This window comes from Bos indicus, chromosome 20, assembly GCF_029378745.1.
Source record: "Bos indicus isolate NIAB-ARS_2022 breed Sahiwal x Tharparkar chromosome 20, NIAB-ARS_B.indTharparkar_mat_pri_1.0, whole genome shotgun sequence".
Lineage (NCBI taxonomy): Eukaryota > Metazoa > Chordata > Mammalia > Artiodactyla > Bovidae > Bos > Bos indicus.
Genome location: NC_091779.1, coordinates 23214181 through 23234793, shown reverse-complemented (window position 1 = coordinate 23234793; position 20613 = coordinate 23214181). Strand labels below are relative to the sequence as shown.

At 40.4% G+C, this 20613-nt stretch overlaps 1 protein-coding gene across 1 annotated transcript in view; it reads left to right on the top strand.

Moving 5' to 3' along the window:
• Positions 1-20613, top strand: part of IL31RA (interleukin 31 receptor A) — a 74120-nt gene that overhangs the window by 32371 nt on the left and 21136 nt on the right. Inside the window, exons 5-8 of the mRNA XM_019983134.2 lie at positions 2650-2801; positions 9557-9722; positions 16530-16609; positions 19987-20203. Of these exons, the coding sequence (XP_019838693.2) occupies positions 2650-2801; positions 9557-9722; positions 16530-16609; positions 19987-20203 (615 nt within the window). The remainder of the gene's footprint in view (positions 1-2649; positions 2802-9556; positions 9723-16529; positions 16610-19986; positions 20204-20613) is intronic.

Genomic DNA, 20613 nt, shown 5'->3' with positions numbered 1-20613 from the left:
GTTGGACTGTAAAGAAAGCTGAGCACTGAAGAATTGATGCTTATGAACTGTGGTGTTGGAGAAGACTCTTGAGAGTCCCTTGGACTGCAAGGAGATCCAACCAATCCATCCTAAAGGAGATCAGTCCTGGGTGTTCATTGGAAGGACTGATGTTGAAGCTGAAACTCCAATACTTTGGCCACCTGATGCGAAGAGCTGACTCATTGGAAAAGACCCTGATGATGGGAAAGTTTGAGGGCAGGAGGAGAAGGGGACTACAGAGAATGAGATGGTTGGATGGCATCACCGATTCAATGGACATGAATTTGGGTAAACTCCAGGAGTTGGTGATGGATATGGAGGCCTGGCATGCTGCGGTTCATGGGGTTGCAAAGAGTCAGACACGACTGAGCGACTGAACTGAACTGAAAGATCAGTGGTAATTGGTCTTTAAACCTTTGGTACATCTCACCAGTGTAGGTATCTGGGCCTCAGATTTTCTTTTTATGAAGTGTTTTGACTTGGGTTTCTTTTTAAAACATTTTTAGGAACTCCCTTTGAAAGGCTTACATTACAATGCTAACATTGGCTCTGCCTCTTGTCGATGGGCCTAAAAGGGGCAAGGTTTTTCACTTTGTAAACACAAACTTTTATTTTATTTTTATCTTTTGGAGAAGGCAATGGCACCCCACTCCAGTACTCTTGCCTGGAAAATCCCATGAACGGAAGAGCCTGGTAGGCTGCAGTCCATGGGGTTGCTAAGAGTCGGACACAACTGAGTGACTTCACTTTCACTTTTCACTTTGATGCATTGGAGAAGGAAATGGCAACCCACTCCAGTGTTCTTGCCTGGAGAATCCCAGGACAGTGGAGCCTGGTGGGCTGCTGTCTATGGGGTCGCACAGAGTCGGACACGACTGAAGCAACTTAGCAGCAACAGCAGCAGGATCTTAAGGAGATACTTGCATTTCCATGTTCATTACAATATTATTCACAATAGCCAAGATATAGAAACAACCCAAATACCCACCAACAGAGGCATGAATAAATAAATTGTGCTATACACGTACACTGCAATTACTGTAGCTATTTTGGAAAGCAAAATGACATTTTGTGGAAAGTAGCCCTAAAAATGTTTATGTTGTTTGTTGTTTAGTCACTAAGTCATGTCCAACTCTTTTGGAACCCAGTGGACTCTAGCCTGCCATGCTCCTCTGTCCTTGGGATTCTCCAGGCAAGAATACTAGAGTGGGTTGCCCTTTCCTTCTGCAAGGGATCTTTCCAACCCAGGGATCAAACCCACATCTCCTGCACTGGCAGGTGGATTCTTTACCACTGAACCACCTGGGAAGCCCCAAAATGGTTATACTTTTTAATTTAATCCTTCTGTCCTAGGGGATCTAAGGAAGCCATGAGAGATACACACAAAGATACAACTATTATCCACTTACTTGTTCACTTAACAAATATCTGAAATTTGCTAAGTACCAAGTGTTAATCAAAGGCCTTGTGATTGAGACTCAGCTTCTGTTTTCAGGGGGGCTTTAAAACGAGAAATTGGAAACACTATGTACAGTACACTAATAGAGAAAGTGTCAAATTCTGTTTCTCTATAAGAGAATATTATGAAGCTTTGAAAACATGTTTTGAAAAATTTCAATGCAAAGGGATGTTCGCTGATTCCATAATGTTTTTCATAAAGACAAAAGATTTATTTAGCATAACATCAATTTTCTTTTAAAAAGTACAAATTTTTGTATAGGTAAAAGCCTAGAAATACACCAAAATGCTAATAATGATGATCTCTGGTTGATGGCAAGGAGGGCATGGTAACCCACTGCAGTATTCTTGCCTGGGGAATCCCATGGACAGAGGAGCCTTGTGGGCTATAGTCCATGGGATCACAAAGAATCCAATATGACTAAAGTGACTTAGCATGCATGCTGGTTGATAGAATTATGATTGACTTAAAGTTTTTCTTTGTAGTTTTTCTATATTTAAAAAATGGGGGGTGGGGAACTTCCCTAATGGTCCAGTGGTCAAGACTCTGCCTTCCAATGCAGGGGGTGTGGGTTCAATCCCTGGCCAGGGAACTAGATCCTACAAGCTACAACTATGAATTCTCATGCTGCAACTTAGACCTGGCACAACCAAATAAATAAATTTAAATAAATAATTTTTGAAATGAGCCTATGTTACTTTTATAACACCCCCCCCACCTTTTTCAAGGAGAGATTTAGGGTGAGAATGTTTGTAGTGTTCAGGGGAAATGAAGGTGCTTTCTACTGAGCACTTCTTCATCCTGGGGGTCAAAGAAAGAGAGATGGGGAGAATAGACAAGAGGAACCACCCATTCTCTGGTCATGAAGTTTCTTTTTACCTCCCTTCTGTTTGACAAAGGATCTGACCCAGTCGGTAAAAGGCTGATTTGTTAAAAAAAAAAAAGAAAGAAAGAAAGAAACCCACAGAAATATAGCCTCTCCTCACTGTACATTCTTTTTTGAAGGGGTGGGAGGTAGCAGCATTCTTTATGCCCTGCTTTCCTACTGCCTTTTGCGTACACTAAATCATAGAATGTGCACTATGATTTCCTTTGCAATTCTGGGTGGATGTTATTAGCACTTTCTGGTCTTTGTGCAAATACAAAAACTGTATGATTTTTATTTTCAGCTAAAATCGAGCCACCTAAGATTTCCAGTGTGAAACCAGTTTTGGGCCTCAAACAAATGGTTCAAATAAAATGGACACAGCCCGTGTTGGCACCTAAGTCATCTACTTTAAATTATACACTTCGATTCAGAGCAGTAAATAGTACCCACTGGGTAAGTTATGCCATTATAATGTTTCTAAGAGAATTGTTGACATTTGTTGCCTGGAATCATTTTTTCCATTTTCTACATTTAAGAGAGACAATAGTGAATACTTTTCTCCCCAGTTTCCTATTTGGGCCTTTTAGATTGGAAAAGTGTTTTACTATATGCATCTTTATTTTTGCATTTCATTCTGTTTTGTGTCTAGCTACATTGGTTCTTGAAAGTCTATAGCTTGGGAATTTCCTTTTAAATTGTTCTAAGCTTTGTGATCTATAGCACATATTTAGAAAAGTGAACAAAACATAAATATTACATTTAACAGATTAAGTCAGTGTGCATGTAAAAAACACTGATATAAAAAATAGCATGCTGTAGCCCCCTGCCTACCTTTTTCTGATGACACACTCCTCCTGCCTTTAGAACTCATGATTATCCTAGTTTTCATGGTAATTACTTCTTTGCTTTTTATTATGGTATTACCATGTAAGCCTGCATCCCTAAACAATGTAGTTGGAGACAGTATATAAATGGAATCCATATATTTTGTATTTTTTTATGTTTGACTCCTCTCTCTCAATATTGTGCTTCTAAGATCCATTCATGTTTTACAGTGCTGGAGTTTATACACTTTTATTCCAGTGTAGTCTTCTGTTGTATGTACACAATGGAATCATGGCTTTAATTTGCACTTACCTGACTTTTAATGATGGGGCTTCCCTGGTGGCTCAGAGGTTAAAGCGTCTGCTCACAGTGCGGGAGACCTAGGTTCGATCCCTGGGTCCGGAAGATCCCCTGGAGAAGGAAATGGCAACCCACTCCAGTATTCTTGCCTGGAGAATCCCATGGATGGAGGAGGCTGGTGGGCTACAGTCCATGGGGTCACAAGGAGTCGGACACAACTGAGTGTCTTCACTTCACTTTTAATGAGATTGTATGTCTTTTCATATATTTATTGGCCACTTGGAATTCCTCTTTGTGAAGTATTGATTTAAGCCTTTTGCACACTTTTTTTTCTGTTGGGTGATCTGATTTTTTAATTGACTTATAGGAGTTACTTACATATTCTGTTTATGAGTCTTCATTTTTTATGTGTCTTATAAACATCTCTCATTATGCATCTTGCCTTTTCACTTTCTTAATGGTAACTTTAGAGGAATCAGATCAGATTAGATCAGTCGTTCAGTCCTGTCTGACTGTTTGCGACCCCATGAATCGCAGCACGCCAGACCTCCCTGTCCATCACCAACTCCCGGAGTTCACTGAGACTCATGTCCATCGAGTCAGTGATGCCATCCAGCCATCTCATCCTCTGTCGTCCCCTTCTCCTCTTGCCCCCAATCCCTCCCAGCATCAGAGTCTTTCCCAATGAGTCAACTCTTCACATGAGGTGGCCAAAGTACTGGAGTTTCAGCTTTAGCATCATTCCTTCCAAAGAAATCCCAGGGCTGATCTCCTTCAGAATGCACTGGTTGGATCTCCTTGCAGTCCAAGGGACTCTCAAGAGTCTTCTCCAAGTTCAAAAGCATCAATTCTTCGGTGCTTAACCTTCTTCACAGTCCAACTCTCACATCCATACATGGAACTTCTTAATATGAATACTGTCGAATTTTATCAAGCTTTTCCTTTATATTTATTGTCTTTTGCATCTTGAGAAATATTTTCTTACCACAAAATTCAGAAATAATTATCATATTTCCATAATGCAGTTTGATATTATATCAACTTTCTATTTCTAACCAACTTACATTATTGACTCTTAGCTTCCAGCCAATTAAATCATTTAAATCTTTGACTTTCCCCCCAACACACAGAAGATTTTCTAGTAAGAACATTTCCACTGTCTTATAACTTATCCCTTTTTAACCTAAAATCCTGATTTTTTATTTCTTCCTATTGAATTTATTCAGGTTGGACTTATCCATCATTTTGGCCTATTGAGAATCTTTATTCTATTACCCAAAGCCTGTAGTTAACTTTCTACTTTCTAACTTTTCAATAAACCTTAGAGTTAACTTTTTACTTTTTAATTTTTTTAATATCTTCAGATTTGATAACACTTTTATACCTTCATCTAATCATTGATCAAAAAGAGTGACTATATCGGAGCCCATCCAAAGACATCAGCCTCTCCTTTGAGCTAAAAGAAACTCATTTACTCAAGCTACTTTGAATATAGAAGGCCACCACAGTCATTCAGCCTCCTCTTTTCATCTTGGCCATGAGGCCATCACTAGACTGTTTCCTTTAGTGAAGCCCACCGTACTATATCTATTGCATCCTCCACTAGACTAGGACTCTTTCAGAAAAGAAAATTGGTTAAGTTTCACTTGTCTTATATTCAAGTCAAGAGAAATAATGAGTTCACTCTTCCTCTCAGCTTCTTTTCTGTGCCAACTCTGGATCCATTCTCCTAGAACTGACTATAAGAACATAAGACTCACTGATTGGTAGTTTCTGGAACCCAGAAAGGAACCCCTAAGTAGGGCACTCCCCAGCACAACATAAGCTCATCTTCATACCACATATCATGGGCTCAGTGAATCTGAGGAACTTCTGTGTGATCTACTGTCTAGCAACCCTTGGTTTCTTTTGTCTGATCCCAGAGTCCTCTGACTACTTTATAAAATCCAACAAGAAAAATAAGCCAGGATCTATATTTCCCTGGAAAATTACTAAACCATTTACAATACGAAGTGAGGGCAACACATGCAAGCTACTTCAATCCCTAGCATCCTGTACCCCACCTCTTTGATAAACTTACCTGCATCTGTACTTATCTTTGCCTCCCTCCTTCCAAGCCCCTGGAAGGAAGAGGTCCTTCTTCCTGCTAACCTGGAGAAAGTGGGAAAGAGAGTGGAATGTGCAACCAGAATCTCTCTCCTTTCAGTTCTCAACCACAACCAAGTCTAATCAGTTCTAAATCCAACTAAACCAATCCAGTCTTGTCTGGATGGTTCTCATCCCATTGTCAATGGAAAAGGCCTAAATTCTTAACCCTCCAAGGTCTGGCCCCTAACAACCCCTCCAAACTCATCTTCCATCTTGCTCTCGCTTCTCTAGTGATTCTGAATTGCTAGTTTCCCTTGCGTCATGTCATTTCATTATTCTGTGCTTCTGCCTAGAACAGCTCTCTGCTTTGTACGTCTCCTCTTGGCCTAAACCTTGCTAGATCCACTCGTCTCTCAGAACTCTGGTCTGACGTATTTTCTTCTGGGAGTCTAGATAGGTGCTCCTCCTCTGTCATTGCACTTAACATAGTCACTTAAACTCATCTCTCCCCATATTTGATGATAAGTTCCTCAAACACAGAGACCTTAAGACCTTTCATCTTAGTTTTCTCATTGCCTGCCACATATGCTCAATAAATGTTTAATTAAACTAAACCACATAAAAACTAATTTCAAAATCCCAATACGTTCATATAACAAGACTCATATTTGTGTGGTGCTAATATATGGGTTTGCTTCCCAGGTGGCTCAATGATAAAGAATCCTACTTGCCAATGTAGGAACTGCAGGACACTTGTTTTCAATTCCTGTGTTGGAAAGATGCCCTGGAGGAGTAATGGCAACCCACTCCAATATTCTTGCTGTGATAATCCCATGGACAGAGGAGTTTGGTGGGCTACAGTCCATGGGATTGCAAAGAGTCTGAGACTGAGCACCCACGCACACAGTATATGGGTTACAGAGTGCTTTTTTATACTCTAAGCTACTCAATCCTTGCAAATATCCTATAAATTCTTGTTGTTTAGTTAATAAGTTGTGTCTGACTCTTTGAAATCCCATGGACCATAGTCTGCTTGGCTTCTCTTTCCATGTGATTTCCCAGGCAAGAATGTTGTTGTTCAGTTGCTCGGTCGTATCTGACTCTCTGCAACTCCCTGTGAATGCAGCACACCAGGGTTCCTGGTCCTCCACTATCTCCCAGAGTTTGTTCAAACACATGTCCATGGAGTTGATGATGCCATCCAACCATCTCATCCTCTGTCACCCTCTTCTCCTCCTGTCCTCAGTCTTTCCCAGCATCAGGATTTTTTCCAGTGAGTAGGCTTTTCACATCAGGTGGCCAAAGTACTGGAGCTTCAGCTTCAACATCATTCCTTCTAATGAATATTCAGGGTTGATTTTCTTTCAGATTGACTGGTTTGATCTCCTTGCTGTCCAAGGGACTCTCAAGAGTCTTCTCCAACTCCAGAGTTCAAAAGCATCAATTCTTCGGTGCTCAGCCTTCTTTATGGTCCAACTCTCACATCCATATGTGACTACTGGGAAAACATAAGCAAGAATACCAGTGTGGGTTACCAATTCCTTCTTCAGGAGATGTTCCCAACTCAGGGATTGAAACTGTGTCTCCTCCATTGGAAGGTTGATTCTTTACCACTGAGCCACCTGGGAAACCCCTCCTATAAATAAGATATCACTATTCTTCTTATTGTGGTTGTTGTTTAGTCAGTAAGTTGTGTCTGACTCTTTGTGACCCCGTGGACTGTAGCCCACCAGGCTCCTCCTCCATGGGATTTCCCAGGCAAGAATACTGGAATGAGTTGCTATTTCCTTCTTCTAGGGATCTTCCTGACACAGGGATCAAACCCACATCTCCTGCATTTGCAGGTGAATTCTTAATCACTGAGCCACCAGGGAAGCCCCATTATTATTACAGATTAGTAAATTGCAATGTAGAGTGCTTTGGTCATCTGTCCAAGATTTGTAAGTTACAGAGTTGAGCTCAGGTTTTGTGAGGCCAAGTTCAGTCATTCATTTGCCCATACTTTAACCTCCAAACCACCTTCCCATGGCCGTAGTGTAAAGGGTTTCTACTTTTATAAAAGGGAACCATGTAAACACTCTACCAAAGGATTTCAAGACAGTTTTAAGAATTTGATTTAGGCTTTGCTCCAAAACTTCTGACTCATCTCTTAACACATAAACGCTTGGAATAAGCTAGGACTTGGCACAAAATACAGGTTGTTAGAAACAAAACTGGTGAAGTTAATTAGTGTTTTGGTAGGAGTCCATTGCTTGTACTGAGTTCAGGAAATTTTAGATTTAAGCCTGTATATAGAGGATCAATTGATCTTGGACCCAGTGAGGACCAAAGCCATATAGCCTGGAAAAAAGTCACAGTAAAGAAGCCGTAGAGGAGCACTCTTTGGAAATTTAATTGCATTTTTTACTGCCCTGAGGCTAGGGCTTGAAAGAACAGGTTTGCATAGGTACTGTGAAGAGAGCTTTCTGATTGTGAGGAGAACCAGCAAGAGACCAAGCATGTGCTGAGAATACTAGCAAAGCAGAAGGAAAATTTTGAGAAATTAAAAATAGAAGAAGAATATTATGTATTTTAAAAAGCATGAAAAGTAAAATAGAATATCATTAGACTCCCTTGCATGTGTTTTATGGCTTAACACTGTTTTTATTTTGATTTACGCCTGGAGAGTACCATGTGGTTGACCTTCTCTCAAAGGTCTTAATCTGGTTTTAACTGAGTCCCATAACTGAGGTCAGTTGGGGAGGGTACTTCCCCAGAGATGATGAATTGTCCCAAGATATGTTCCCAACAGCCCTGTTCTACCACTGCAACGTCTCCAGGGGCTTTTGCAGGAAGGTGCTCAGGGAACCTGGGGTTCAGCAGCAAAATTGCCCTCAGGCCTGCATGCTGCTTCCTTGCTCTGATGCCATCTCACTAGACTGGGAGTTCAGAACCGTCCATCTGCAGCTGGGATGCTCAGCTGTTGGCCACATAGGCACATCCTCATTTTGCCCCAGTTTCCTTTAGGCCCAGCACCTATAATTGTGTACCTATTTTCACAGCTGTTGTTGTACACGTAAGCGATATCCGGACTTCCTATTCTTGCCAGATTCTATGGGCTGGTGTGCATCCTCACAAAGTAGTCATGTCTGTAATTACAGTTTATTTTCATTAATAAGCTCAATATAAATATATATAAACCTACAGCTTAAAGTTCATGCTGTAGCAACAATGATCATTCTCAGTAAGACATAGCTGAATTTCTAGTTTCTTGTGGAGAGTTAAGTCCAGAGGGACTTTTATAGAAAGCAACACGCTCATTTACTAACAAGGAAACTGAGGTCTAGAAAGGGGAGGTGGTTTATTTGCCTCTCCCTGTTCTTCACATTGAGAGAGTGTCAAAATGAATTTATTTATCTAGGATACTGAGATCTTTAGCAACTTGAGTGATCACCCAAAGACCAATCATTTGAAATGGGAAGTTTGAATAAAAGGAAAGAGTCTGAGAGTGAGAGGAATCTGTGCTCCGATCCTAGTTCTGCTGATTATAAATGCTGAGGTAGTCCATAATCACTTAACTTGTCTGGGTTTCATTCATGACATGAGTTTGAATTTAATACTCTCAAGGTGTCTTTTACATGCTGTTCCTTGAGATCTTATCTCTACATATTATTGTCACCTCCAGAAATTAAACTGAGGCCCGTATTGGGTGCCAGGACTCCACTCTGCATCTTCCAGAACAGCAAGATTCACTCACATCCAGTCCAGAGGCAGGAATCTCTACCTCACAAGCTTAGAAACAAGAAAGGGGAGGGGTGGTGGTTCTTGGGGTAACTCACCTCTATTTGATGCTAACAGTCTCCAGGCATGTGTAGAAGTTTATTTATGAAAATTAAAAAAGTTGAAATATAATGCTGCTAGTTCAGAAAGGTAAGAGAAGGTTGGGAAGTAAAGAAGAAAAATGGAAAGATAACATGTGGTCTCCCATCCAGCTCAAGGCTGTCTTTGTCTTTTAGATGGAAGTCAACTTCACCAGAAGCGGTAAGAATGAAGAAGAAGCATACAACCTCACAGGGCTGCAGGCTTTTACAGAGTACGTTGTAGCTCTGCAGTGTGTGGTTCACAAGTCAAGGTTCTGGAGTGGCTGGAGTCAAGAAAAGATGGGAGTCACTGTGGAAGAAGGCAAGTTGGTCCCTTGTGGTTTCTTTTTTGCCTGCTCTGGTTTAGGGCAAACTGAACTGAGGCTTTGTGGATTTTGTCAAGTACTTTGCCGTACTTGGGAATCATGGAATCCCACAATCCCAGAGCCAGAGAGTCTGTACAGTGCCCCTCCACAGGGCATGCATGGCACATGCTTGAGCCTACAGGATAAGCTGGCCCTCCCCCGATGATGTTAGTGACATTAGCAGCTTTTGCCTTGAAGGCAAAGGACCATATCTTGAATACTTGTATAAAGTTCTTATACTATGCTTGAAGTAGTATAATATTATTTAAAGATGTCCTATGATAAAGATTGATGTTGCAAACCCTGAGCTACTGCTAAAAAATAAAGGTATAACTAATGAGAAAAAAGGTCACATCTTTAATTATAGTGAAGGAAGGAAGGAGAAGAGGATTGTACCTTGATTGAATGGTTACCATGAGTCAGGAATGGTAATTAAGAATACTATTGGGTTAGCCAAAATGTTCATTTGAGTTTTTCTATAACCTCTTAGGGAAAAACTGGAATGAACTTTTTGGCCAACCCAATACTTCAAATCTGTGGGCCTCATATAAAATCCAGCCTGGCTGCGGAGTAACTTTGGGCAAGATACACAAACTCTAAGACTCAGTCTCCTTACTAATTTTTCCCCTTTTCCATAATGAACTATAATTTATAAACTTGAGTTAATAGTGGTACCTATTTTTTAGTATTATTTTAAAGATTAAATGAGATAATGTGTTTAGCCCATAATCAACATTCAGTAATTGATAGATTTCCTATTAGTGTTATTAATTCTCCAAAAAGCCCTATGAAATATGTAGAATCACCTCCATTTGCAAGTGAGATAGATGAGATGTTAATTTGTTCAGGGTCATTCAGCATGTTACCATGCTCTATAAATCAGGAGCCTTGCCCAGAGCCTGACCCCAGTAGATGTTCAATAAGTGTTTGATGAATGTGTTAGTTTCCTGTGGCCACTGTAACAAATTGTGGGTGTGTGTGTGTGCTCAGTTGTTCAGTCATGTCCGACTCTTTGTGACCCCAGGGACTATAGCATGCCAGCCTCCTCTGTCCATGTAATTTTCCAGGCGAGAATACTGGAGCAGGTTACCATTTCCTACTCCACGGGATCCTCCCAACTCAGAGATTGAACTCCCCTCTCTTGTGTCTCCTGCATTGGCAGGTGGATTCTTTGCCACTGCGCCACCTGGGAAGCCCACATTTTTAATTTTTCTCTTCTAGTTCTAGAATTCAAAGGTCCAAAATCAGTTTCACTGGACTAAGGTCAAAATGTTGTCACAGTTGGAGATTTTGAAGGGAGAATATATTTTCTTGCCTTTTCTACCTTCTAGTAGCTCCCTGTATTCCTTGGTTTGTGGCCCCTTCCTATGAACAAAGCATATTACTCCAGACTCTGCTTCTGTTATCACATTACCTTTTTCTCCTCTTCTGTGTCAAATCTGTCTGCTTCCTTCTTGTAATGACCATCGTGATAACATTTAGGGCCCACTGGGATAATCCAAGATAATCTCCCCATCTCAAAATCCTAACCCAATCACATGTACAAAGTCCCTTTGGCCATATAAGGTAATGTTTATAGGTGATAGAGATTTGTACTTAGATCTTTGGTGTTTGTTTTTCAACCTACTACAATGAATGAATGACTAATTAAATGAATACCTATCAAGGGCCACACATCTTCTGAAATATGTCAAAGAAACAGAAAAATGCTGATCATTCTAACCTTCTGAGGCTTTAACTTTGTTTGAGACATGTTGGTTCTAGACCATGGATTTGCCCCCACCCCACCTCTGGGCATGATTTCAGGCCCTTCTTAATCAATCTTACAACAAGTCCCTCACTGGTCTTAGGCAACATGTGGGGTCAGCTCCTGTGTTCCCTGGTCTATATGGCAAAAATGTATTCCCCTGGATCCTGGTTGAGTTTCCCATGACAACCAAATTAGTGTTAACAGATATTTGGCATGTTTGCCCATATGATCATATGTCTGGGAATAATCTGATGCCTTCTGAATTTCGTATCTCCCACTGGAGATGTTCATGCTTAGTCTGGACTACTCACTGGTGGATGTAGTTACAACAAAGATTCATGTGACACACATAAAGGATTGGGCTGGATGGCCTCTGAAGTCCCTTCGTACTCTGAGATTCTATTAATCTATGGCATTCAGGCATCCAAGCTTCCATGCTCAACTGTAAGAATACAGAGAAAAGTAATAAAAAATTTATAATCATTATGTGTTTATATGCTTAGAACAGTGCCTTACAAATGGTAAGTGCTATATAAATTTTAAATAAATAAAAACACGTGCATGATTAAAACAAAACTAGTCAAGTTGTGGACCTAATGTGAATTTTTGATTAAAATTTATGCCGTATTTGGGAGCACTCTATAGACATCATCTCAAATAATCCAATCTTAAAACAAATATACTAGTTTACAAATACCAAACAGCACATAAATTGTACAATATAAAATGGTCCAATGGTTATAATCTGTTGGAGTGCTCAGTTATTGCTGTCTGTGGCTTGGCTGATCCCTATCTTTTAAAATATTAGGACGAAATGCAAGCAATATCCTTGTGCAAGTTGCCCTCTCCCTCTGCTACACCTTTTAGCAGGCAATCTTGGAGAGTGAGTTCTACCCTGGGATTGACCTTGTTTTGTACAGTTCTCCTCCCTGTAGCTGTCATTCTGCTTAGAGACCTAGCATCATTATGGTTCAGTGTCTTAAGTTCATCACAGTCCAACCACTTGCTAATGTCAATTTAATACACTTCTTTCATTGCTATAAATTAGATTTACCATTTCAACTGATTTATTATTTCAGCTTGCTTGGCTAAGATTGACCACCAAACACTAGATCCTAGTGTTCTCTGTGCCCTGTGCTAATTAAATAAAATGAACATCTGTTAACATTACCACTGGACAATTTTTGCTTTTCTTAATTTTTTCAGAATCCCAGAAGAAACTAATGAAAATGTACCCACCCCAAGCAAATCCTAATTTATCCTCTTCTAATTCATAAAATATTTCCCTGTTTCACAATGAAATGCCAGCTGTTTTACACACACCACCTCAAACCTTTTCTAATTTGAAAATTTCTGTTTTAAGTAGAATATGAGGTACTCTTCTCTTTTACATTTCAATATATTGATTATTAGGATTATTTACTCACATTTAAGCATGTAAATATATACTACATGAAACATGCATACTACATGAAACAGCTAATTCATTAAAAAAGACCCTGTTACTAGGGAAGATTTAAGGCAAAAGGAGAAGAGGGCAGCAGGGGATGAGATGGCTGGATCACATCACCAACTCAGTGGACATGAACTTGGGCACACCTCGGGAGACAGTGAAGGACAGGGAGGCTTGGAGTGCTGCAATCCTTGGGATCACAAAGAGCTGGACATGACTTAGTGACTGAACAGCAACAGGAAACAGATATAATAATATTCAATTCCTGGCTCTGTTACTTAAAAGTTATATTGGGCAATTGTCTCACTTCTTAACACCTCAGAAGAGGAAATAGTAATATTGATGTACCTAATTATAAGCCTGTGGAGGTTAGATGAGATGATTCAGGTAAAATGCTTAGTATGTGACACTTGCTAAAAGTGAGCGATTCTTAGTGTTATCTTCAGCAAAGGCAGTAGAATGTGTCTAAAGTACTGATTGATGGTGACTGTGGGTATTTCCAGATTGTAACTGGAACAACAGAGCAGCAAATTCTTACTACATCTGTCCAAACAGTTGATGCCTTGGAATATGTAAACTCCAATATGTAATTAGAGAAGGAAATGGCAACCCAGTCCAGTATTCCTTGCCTGGAGAATCCCATGGACAGAGGAACCTGGAGAGCTACAGTCCATGGGGTCGCAAGAGTCAGACATGACTTAGTGACTAGACCACCACCACAAATATGTGAATATTTTGGCAAATTTGTAAAAGCTTAGTATTATTCTTTCACAAATACAGAATTATTACTTTTCCCCATTTGGTTAAGCTGCATTATTAATTTATTCATTATCAATTTATGATCATGGAAAATTGACTGTAATACTTGTAGAAGAGGGTTTTTCAGATGGCTCAAATGGTAAAGAATCCACCTATGAATGCAGGAGATGCAGGTTCAATCCCTAGGTCGGGAAGATCTCCTGGAGGAGGAAATGGCAACCCACTCCAGTATTCTTGCATGAAAAATTCCATAGACAGAGGAACCTGATGGGCTACAATCCATGGGGTTGCAAAGAGTTGGACACAATTGAGCATGCACACATAATGGTAGAAAATGTAAAAGCTAGCCATTTGTTCTACTAAAAGTTGCATCTGTAGGAAGTCTACATCAGGAAGACTGTTTCTCTTTGGAACACATCTGCAGGAAATAGTGACCACAATGAAAGGAGAAAATACCTGATTAAATTCATTCATCAGCACTGTCTACCACCTACTAGAACTAAGTGGCTGCCTATGGGGTAAATCTAAGTAGAATTTTACTCTTTCTAATCAATGACTGGAATGATTAATTATTTAATAATCAGTTTATTTTTGTTTCTGTCTATGCTTCAGATGAGTATTTGGAACTGGCTTGTAATGAAAACTTTGCCTTTAGGTTTCTTCTTTCTTATTTTCAATATTATTATCCCAGAGTCTGACTTCCATGTAACTGGAACAGAGAGACTCTGCAAGTAAGAGATGGATTGAGAGTCTTTCCAGTTCTGTGGGTCACCTATGAAGGTCTCATGACTTCGTAGCTTTGTGCTGAGAAGAATGTCTTCTGGGAAGAACGCTGTCTTTACTTACAGCTCAGGCTGTAACCTGTTGACAGGCTGAAACCTGTTACTCTGTGTCTGAGAAAGTTGAGTCCTGACTGTCCAGTCTCTTGATTTGGTAATGACCTTTGGGAAAACTCCTGGCAGAGCTTGTATAACAACATTTCAATGGAATGCAGATTGAGTCATATAGAAAGTTTAAATAGTTTCAATTTCCTTGTATGGAACTTACATGGAATTATAGTAGGTCTCATTGGGAGACTTGGAACCTGGCAGTTAGACTGTTACCCACACTTTGGCTTCTGCAGGCGTAGTTGTAGAAATGTCACCCTTCATTGATGACAAGACAGGTCATTGACTTAATTGCCCTTTAGTGCACATTTCTACATTATGAAGTTGTCTTTAATTAGGGTTCAGTATGTAATTTCACTTTAAACACTCAATTACCTGAATTAAGAACAAAAAAGTCCCTAAAAATAGTCTCTCAATACTAAAATAGTTTAGATCTTGGCCTGAGTGGCAGACCCCATTTTTTGGAGACTGAATTACATTCTTTTCATCCATGTGATTTCCTCAAAAAAAGATTTAGTGTTCATCAACTGCAGCTTCAGAGACATTTCCTCAATTTCATAAATTACAGGCCAATAGCCTTCTGAACAGTTCTTTAGAACCTTGCTTTCCTCTCTTGACTAAAGTGTATGTGTCATTCTTTAGTCAGTAGCTCAGCATTTTGAAATTTCAGGCACATGTCAGAAGGTTCAACTATAAATTACCAGTGGCCCACTTTGTGCCAAAACTCCTTGAGACAAGATATTTGGGAGATACAGTGCAGAGGTCAAGTGTAATAGAAGTTGCTCTCTCTCCTTTTTTTCTTATTTTAAGCTTTGTCCCTGAATAGGTAGATCATCAGAAGCTGACACACTTGAACTGTGCTGTCTTCAGGTCTTGTTTTTCCCTGGAGAAATGCATGGACCTAGCTTTCACATTATGATCTTGCATTTCATAGAAGACAACCATGAGAAGTGTACACCTGCCATATTTTTGTACTTTTGTTCAACTGTGATTGCAGACATCAGGTTTTAGGTTATCTTTTGTCTTTTTTGACTGGATCTACAAGATAATTCCATTTATGAATTTAATGCCCATAGCCTGAAAAAACTTGCCTCTTCACAATGATTTCTATGTGTTCTTTATTTCAGTCCATAAGGAATACACAACTAAATTTTATCTTTTTTACTCTTCTTGCCTGGAAGATTAGCATTAAATTTAGAGCTAACAGAGGGGCTTAGGAAAGATTATTTCTCTGCTTCTTTCTTCTTTGATTTTTTTGTTGTGCTTTATAACATTGTAAGTGTGTGGTTTCATCTCTTTGGGGAGTAGATATGGCATAAATTATATATAAAATCTCTTTAGCAGTTATCTATGTTATTCCTAGCTTTCATGTATGTGAATGGTAGAGGGCAGGAGATGTCATATATCAATCCAGATTTGAGTGATAAATTATATTACAGTTGGATCTATTGTCGTTTTATTTTAGCTTACCTTAAGTCATCAGATCCAAGAGCAGTTTTATTTTATTTTTTTAATTTTTGCCCTACATGATTATGGTTTTATTTTTTTCACAAAATACAAAGCTTTTCACCACATTATAGTAGTGTTCTAATACAAGAAAATCCCAACATTTTCATTGCAGGGGAGGAGTGATTTATATATAGGATATTAATGTTATTTTGATCTTAATTTATTTTGATATTAATGTTATAATGATCTTTTGTTATTTTTGACTTTTGGTTGATTCTAGTCCTTCAACCACAGCATGAAGACATCATTGCAACGAAGTCTTCCACTCTCCACATTACTCCTGCTGGCCCCCTCAAGCAAATCCTCCCCAACGGCATTTTCTAAACAGACAGCCTCACTAATCTCACCATATTCTGCTACAGCTCCCTTCTGTCTCTGCTGAACACCTCACTCTTATTCTTTACAGCTCCACATGGCCTGGATCTATGGAGAGTCCTGAGATCAGACAAAGTGGATGGAAAAAGGCCAGTGCAGCTGTTGTTGAAGGTGACCTCTCTCTGAGTTATTTATTTATAATTCTGTGTAAAAGCCTTGGTCTCTTATACCTCTAAGAAATGTGATCGTGGACATTTTACCTCCTTAATTTCCTTCCCTAGAGGCTTTGATGCCCCAAATCTCACAATGATTTCCTATCTCAGAAAAGCCCTGTATGTCATTTTGTAGATGTCCTGAATGTGCAATGCAGACCCTGAGCCTTCTTCTTTGATCTGAAATGTTAACACTTGGAAATGTTAACACCTGAGACAGGTACAAAGTGTAAGTGTCAGTGCAGGAGGCACCTTGACCTTCTGGAGAAAACCGTCGCTGGCTGGCCTTCACTCCAAGGCAATGTAAAATTATATAGCCCCCACCCCCACACTGGAGAAGAGCACTGGCTTGGGGGTGAGCTTACTAGTGTTCCTGAGGTCATTGCACAGGTGCCCCCCAGGGCACTGGGATAGTGGGGTGCAAGGATAGAACAGGGGCCAAGTGGGCCTTTGTAGGATGGAGGCCTCGGAATGAGGAACAAAGGAGGAGCCAGGTTAGTACAGAGGACACGAAAGAGGGGATGAGAGGTGATGGTAGAAAAAAGGATAAAAAAGGAGGGGAAGAAGGAATCAGTAGGAAAGGAAAAGGGCAAACAGAGGGGAAAAAAACAGCCAGAAAATAGGAGAGAGGAGGTGGGGGAAAGAAGAGAGGGAGGAGAGCAGTGAGATGCCCTGATTCTTTGGTGTGTCTCCAGATTTCTCAGGAAATACTCATTGGGTTAGCTCATACTCAAGTCTGGGCAAGTTTCAAACGCTCTTGAAAATGGGGAAATCACCCTGCTTTTTCCAAATGACATTCCATTCCCAGTTACCTCAGGGTTGGAGCATCCTTCTACCTTTCTCCTCTCCCCACCCCGGGGACAAGAAGGACACCCTCAGTGGCAGCAGACAGGGGAGAACACAGCCTGTGGTGTTGGGAAATCTCCAAGAATTGATCCCAGATGTTGTCGAGTTCTTTCTCAGTCAAGTGAGGAAACGAATTACTCTGTCAACATAGTTCTGAGAAGGAAAGTGAACCAGGGCACATCCTGTGTGTGGCCAGACCCACACAGGTCAAGTGGGCCAACCTGGGAAGTAGGTGAGATGGACTTTGATGCCCTTCTTCTTCTCCCCCTCGCCTGGGGACTGGTCTTCCTTTTGCTTCTGTAGAGTTTTCCAAGAACTAGAGCTGCTTAAAAAAGAATGAGCTAAAATCAGATCGTGGTGATGACTGCACAACTCTTGACTATACTAAAAGCCAGTGAGTTGCACACTAAGTGAATTTTCTGGTATGTGAATTATATCTCAATAAACTATGATTTTATTATAAAAAGAGAATGAGTTATCATGAATTATAAATGCCTCCCAGTCATTAGGAAGATTTTTAACTGACTTCTTACGTCATGGGAGGTGTAAAGGAAATTCTCAAACCAGATAGACAGTGGGAAAAAGTGACTTCTGAAGTCCTTCTGACCTTATAATCAGTCATTCTGCTCATCTCTGTGTGTTATCAGTAACAGAAAGAGAAAAACAGGAAAGCCCTCTAATTCCTGAGAAATATTCAACATACTGATCTCTAGCAAAACATGGACTCAGGTTCAAGGCTGAAAAAAAGAGGTTGGCCTGGAGCCCCTGGGGTCACCTTCATTTCTCACCAAGGATTTGGTCTGGTAGGGTAACCTTGAATGTTCTAGTCCTCTTAGCTGGAATGTCTGGTTGGGGAGGCTAGCTCTCTCCTTGGAGAGGGTGGTATGGAGATAAAAGGACAGGGTACTCTCCAATCCCTGGACATTTCCAGGAAAGAAATGACCCAGGGCCAGAACAGACTTGGGATTGGCTCAGAGGAAATGCCTCAACTTTTAAGTTTTTGCTTCTCTGTCCATTACCAATATCCACTGAATCATAGAAAAAGCAAAAGAATTCCAGAAAAATGTCTGTATCTGTTTCTAGACTACACTAAAGCCTTTGAGTATTTGGATAACAACAAACGATGGAAAATTCTTCAAGAGATGGGAATATTAGACCACCTTACCTGCCTCCTGAGAAACCTGTATGAAGGTCAAGAAGCAACAGTTAGAACTGGACATGGAACAATAGACTGGTTCCAAATTGGGAAAAGAGTGTGTCAAGGCTGTATATTGTCACCCTGCTTATTTAACTGATAGGCAGAGCACATCGTGTGAAATGACAGGCTGGATGAAGCACAAGCTGGAATCAAGATTGCCAGAAGAAACATCAGTGAACTCAGATACGCAGATGACACCACCCTTATGGCAGAAAGTGAAGAGGAACTAAAGAGCCTCTCGATGGAAGTGAAAGAGGAGAGTGAAAAAGTTGGTTTAAAACTCAACATTCAGAAAACTAAGATCATGGCATCTGGTCCCATCACTTCATGGCAAATAGATGAGGAAACAATGGAAACAGTGAGAGACTTTATTTTCTTGGGCTCCAAAGAGCCCACTGTGGATGGTGACTGCAGCTATGAAATTAAAAGATGCTTGCTCCTTGGAAGAAAAGCTATGACAAACCTAGACAGTGTATTAAAAAGCAGAGACATTACCTTGCCTACAAATGTCCAGGTAGTCAAAGCTATATTTTTTCCATTAGTTGTGTATGTATGTGAGAGCTAGACAATAAAAAAAGCTGAGCACCGAAAAATTTATGCCTTCGAACTGTGGTGCTGGAGAAGACCCTTGAGAGTCCCTTGGACAGCAAAGAGATCAAACCAGTCCATCCTAAAGAAAATCAACCCTGAATATTCATTGGAAGGACTGATGCTGAAGCTGAAGCTCCAATCCTTTGGCCACCTGATGTGAAGAGCTGACTCACTGGAAAAGACCCTGATGCTGGGAAAGATTGAGGGCAGGAGGAGAAGGGGATGACAGAGGATAAGGTGGTTGAATGGCATCACCGACTCAGTGGATCTGAGTCTGAGCAAACTCTGGGAAGGAGTGGAGGACAGGGAAGCCTGGCGTGCTGCAGTCCGTGGGGTCGCAAAGAGTTGGACATGACTGAGCGACTGAACAACAACCTCTCCCATTTAAGACAGAGAGAAAGATGCTGCCTAAAGGAATAAGGACTTATTTGCTTGCATTGGTTTGGGCATCATGCTAGTTTAGCTTTGTGGAATTAGACTTCTATCAAGGGTTGATACCAAAAGACCATTTATAAATCACCTCTTATGGCATTTGGAGGGTTGACATGGCACAGGTATGTTACTCATCCCAGAGGGATCATCACAGGGTTATAGTGTAGCACCTAATATTGCCTCCCTTCTCTGATTCCCACCATTCATTACTGTCTCAGTGACTTTCTTTCTTTGCTGTTAGCAGTAAATTTTGTTTCCTTTGTGTTCAGAAGGCAAAAGGAGCCCCAGTCCTGGAGAAAGTTCTTGGTTACAAAATACAGTATTTTCCAGAAAACAATAGTAACCTCACAGAGACAATGAACACTACTAACCAGCAGCCTGAACTGTACCTGGGAAACCAGACCTACTGGGTCCATGTGAGTTCTTATAATTCTCTTGGGGAATCTCCAGAGGCCACCTTGAGGATCCCAGCTATTGATGAAAAGTGTGAGTATGACATAAACTTCTTATTTAGATGCCTAACCCCATCTGATATGCCAAGGAGTTGTCCCTGTCCTCTCAATGGTTGCTGTTTTTTTAGCATCAAAATGAAAATGAAGTAAGGACATTTTAGGTTAAGGTGGGGTGATCATAATCTTCAATGAATTAATGAGCCTCTTGAAATACTTTTCTTTTGGAATAAAGCCTGTGTTGAAAATCAGAGATTTCGTAAATCATACGAGACACAGTCATGAGCCTAGAAGTTCTATGTGCAGCGTGTATTTGTTTTATTCTGAGTGAATATAAGCTGGATTGAGCATTATAAAACTGTCAGATCTGCCATGTTTATCCTCAGTGGCTAAAAGATGTCTTTCGAGATCTTCCCTTCACGTTGCTGACCATATCCCAGTCTTGAT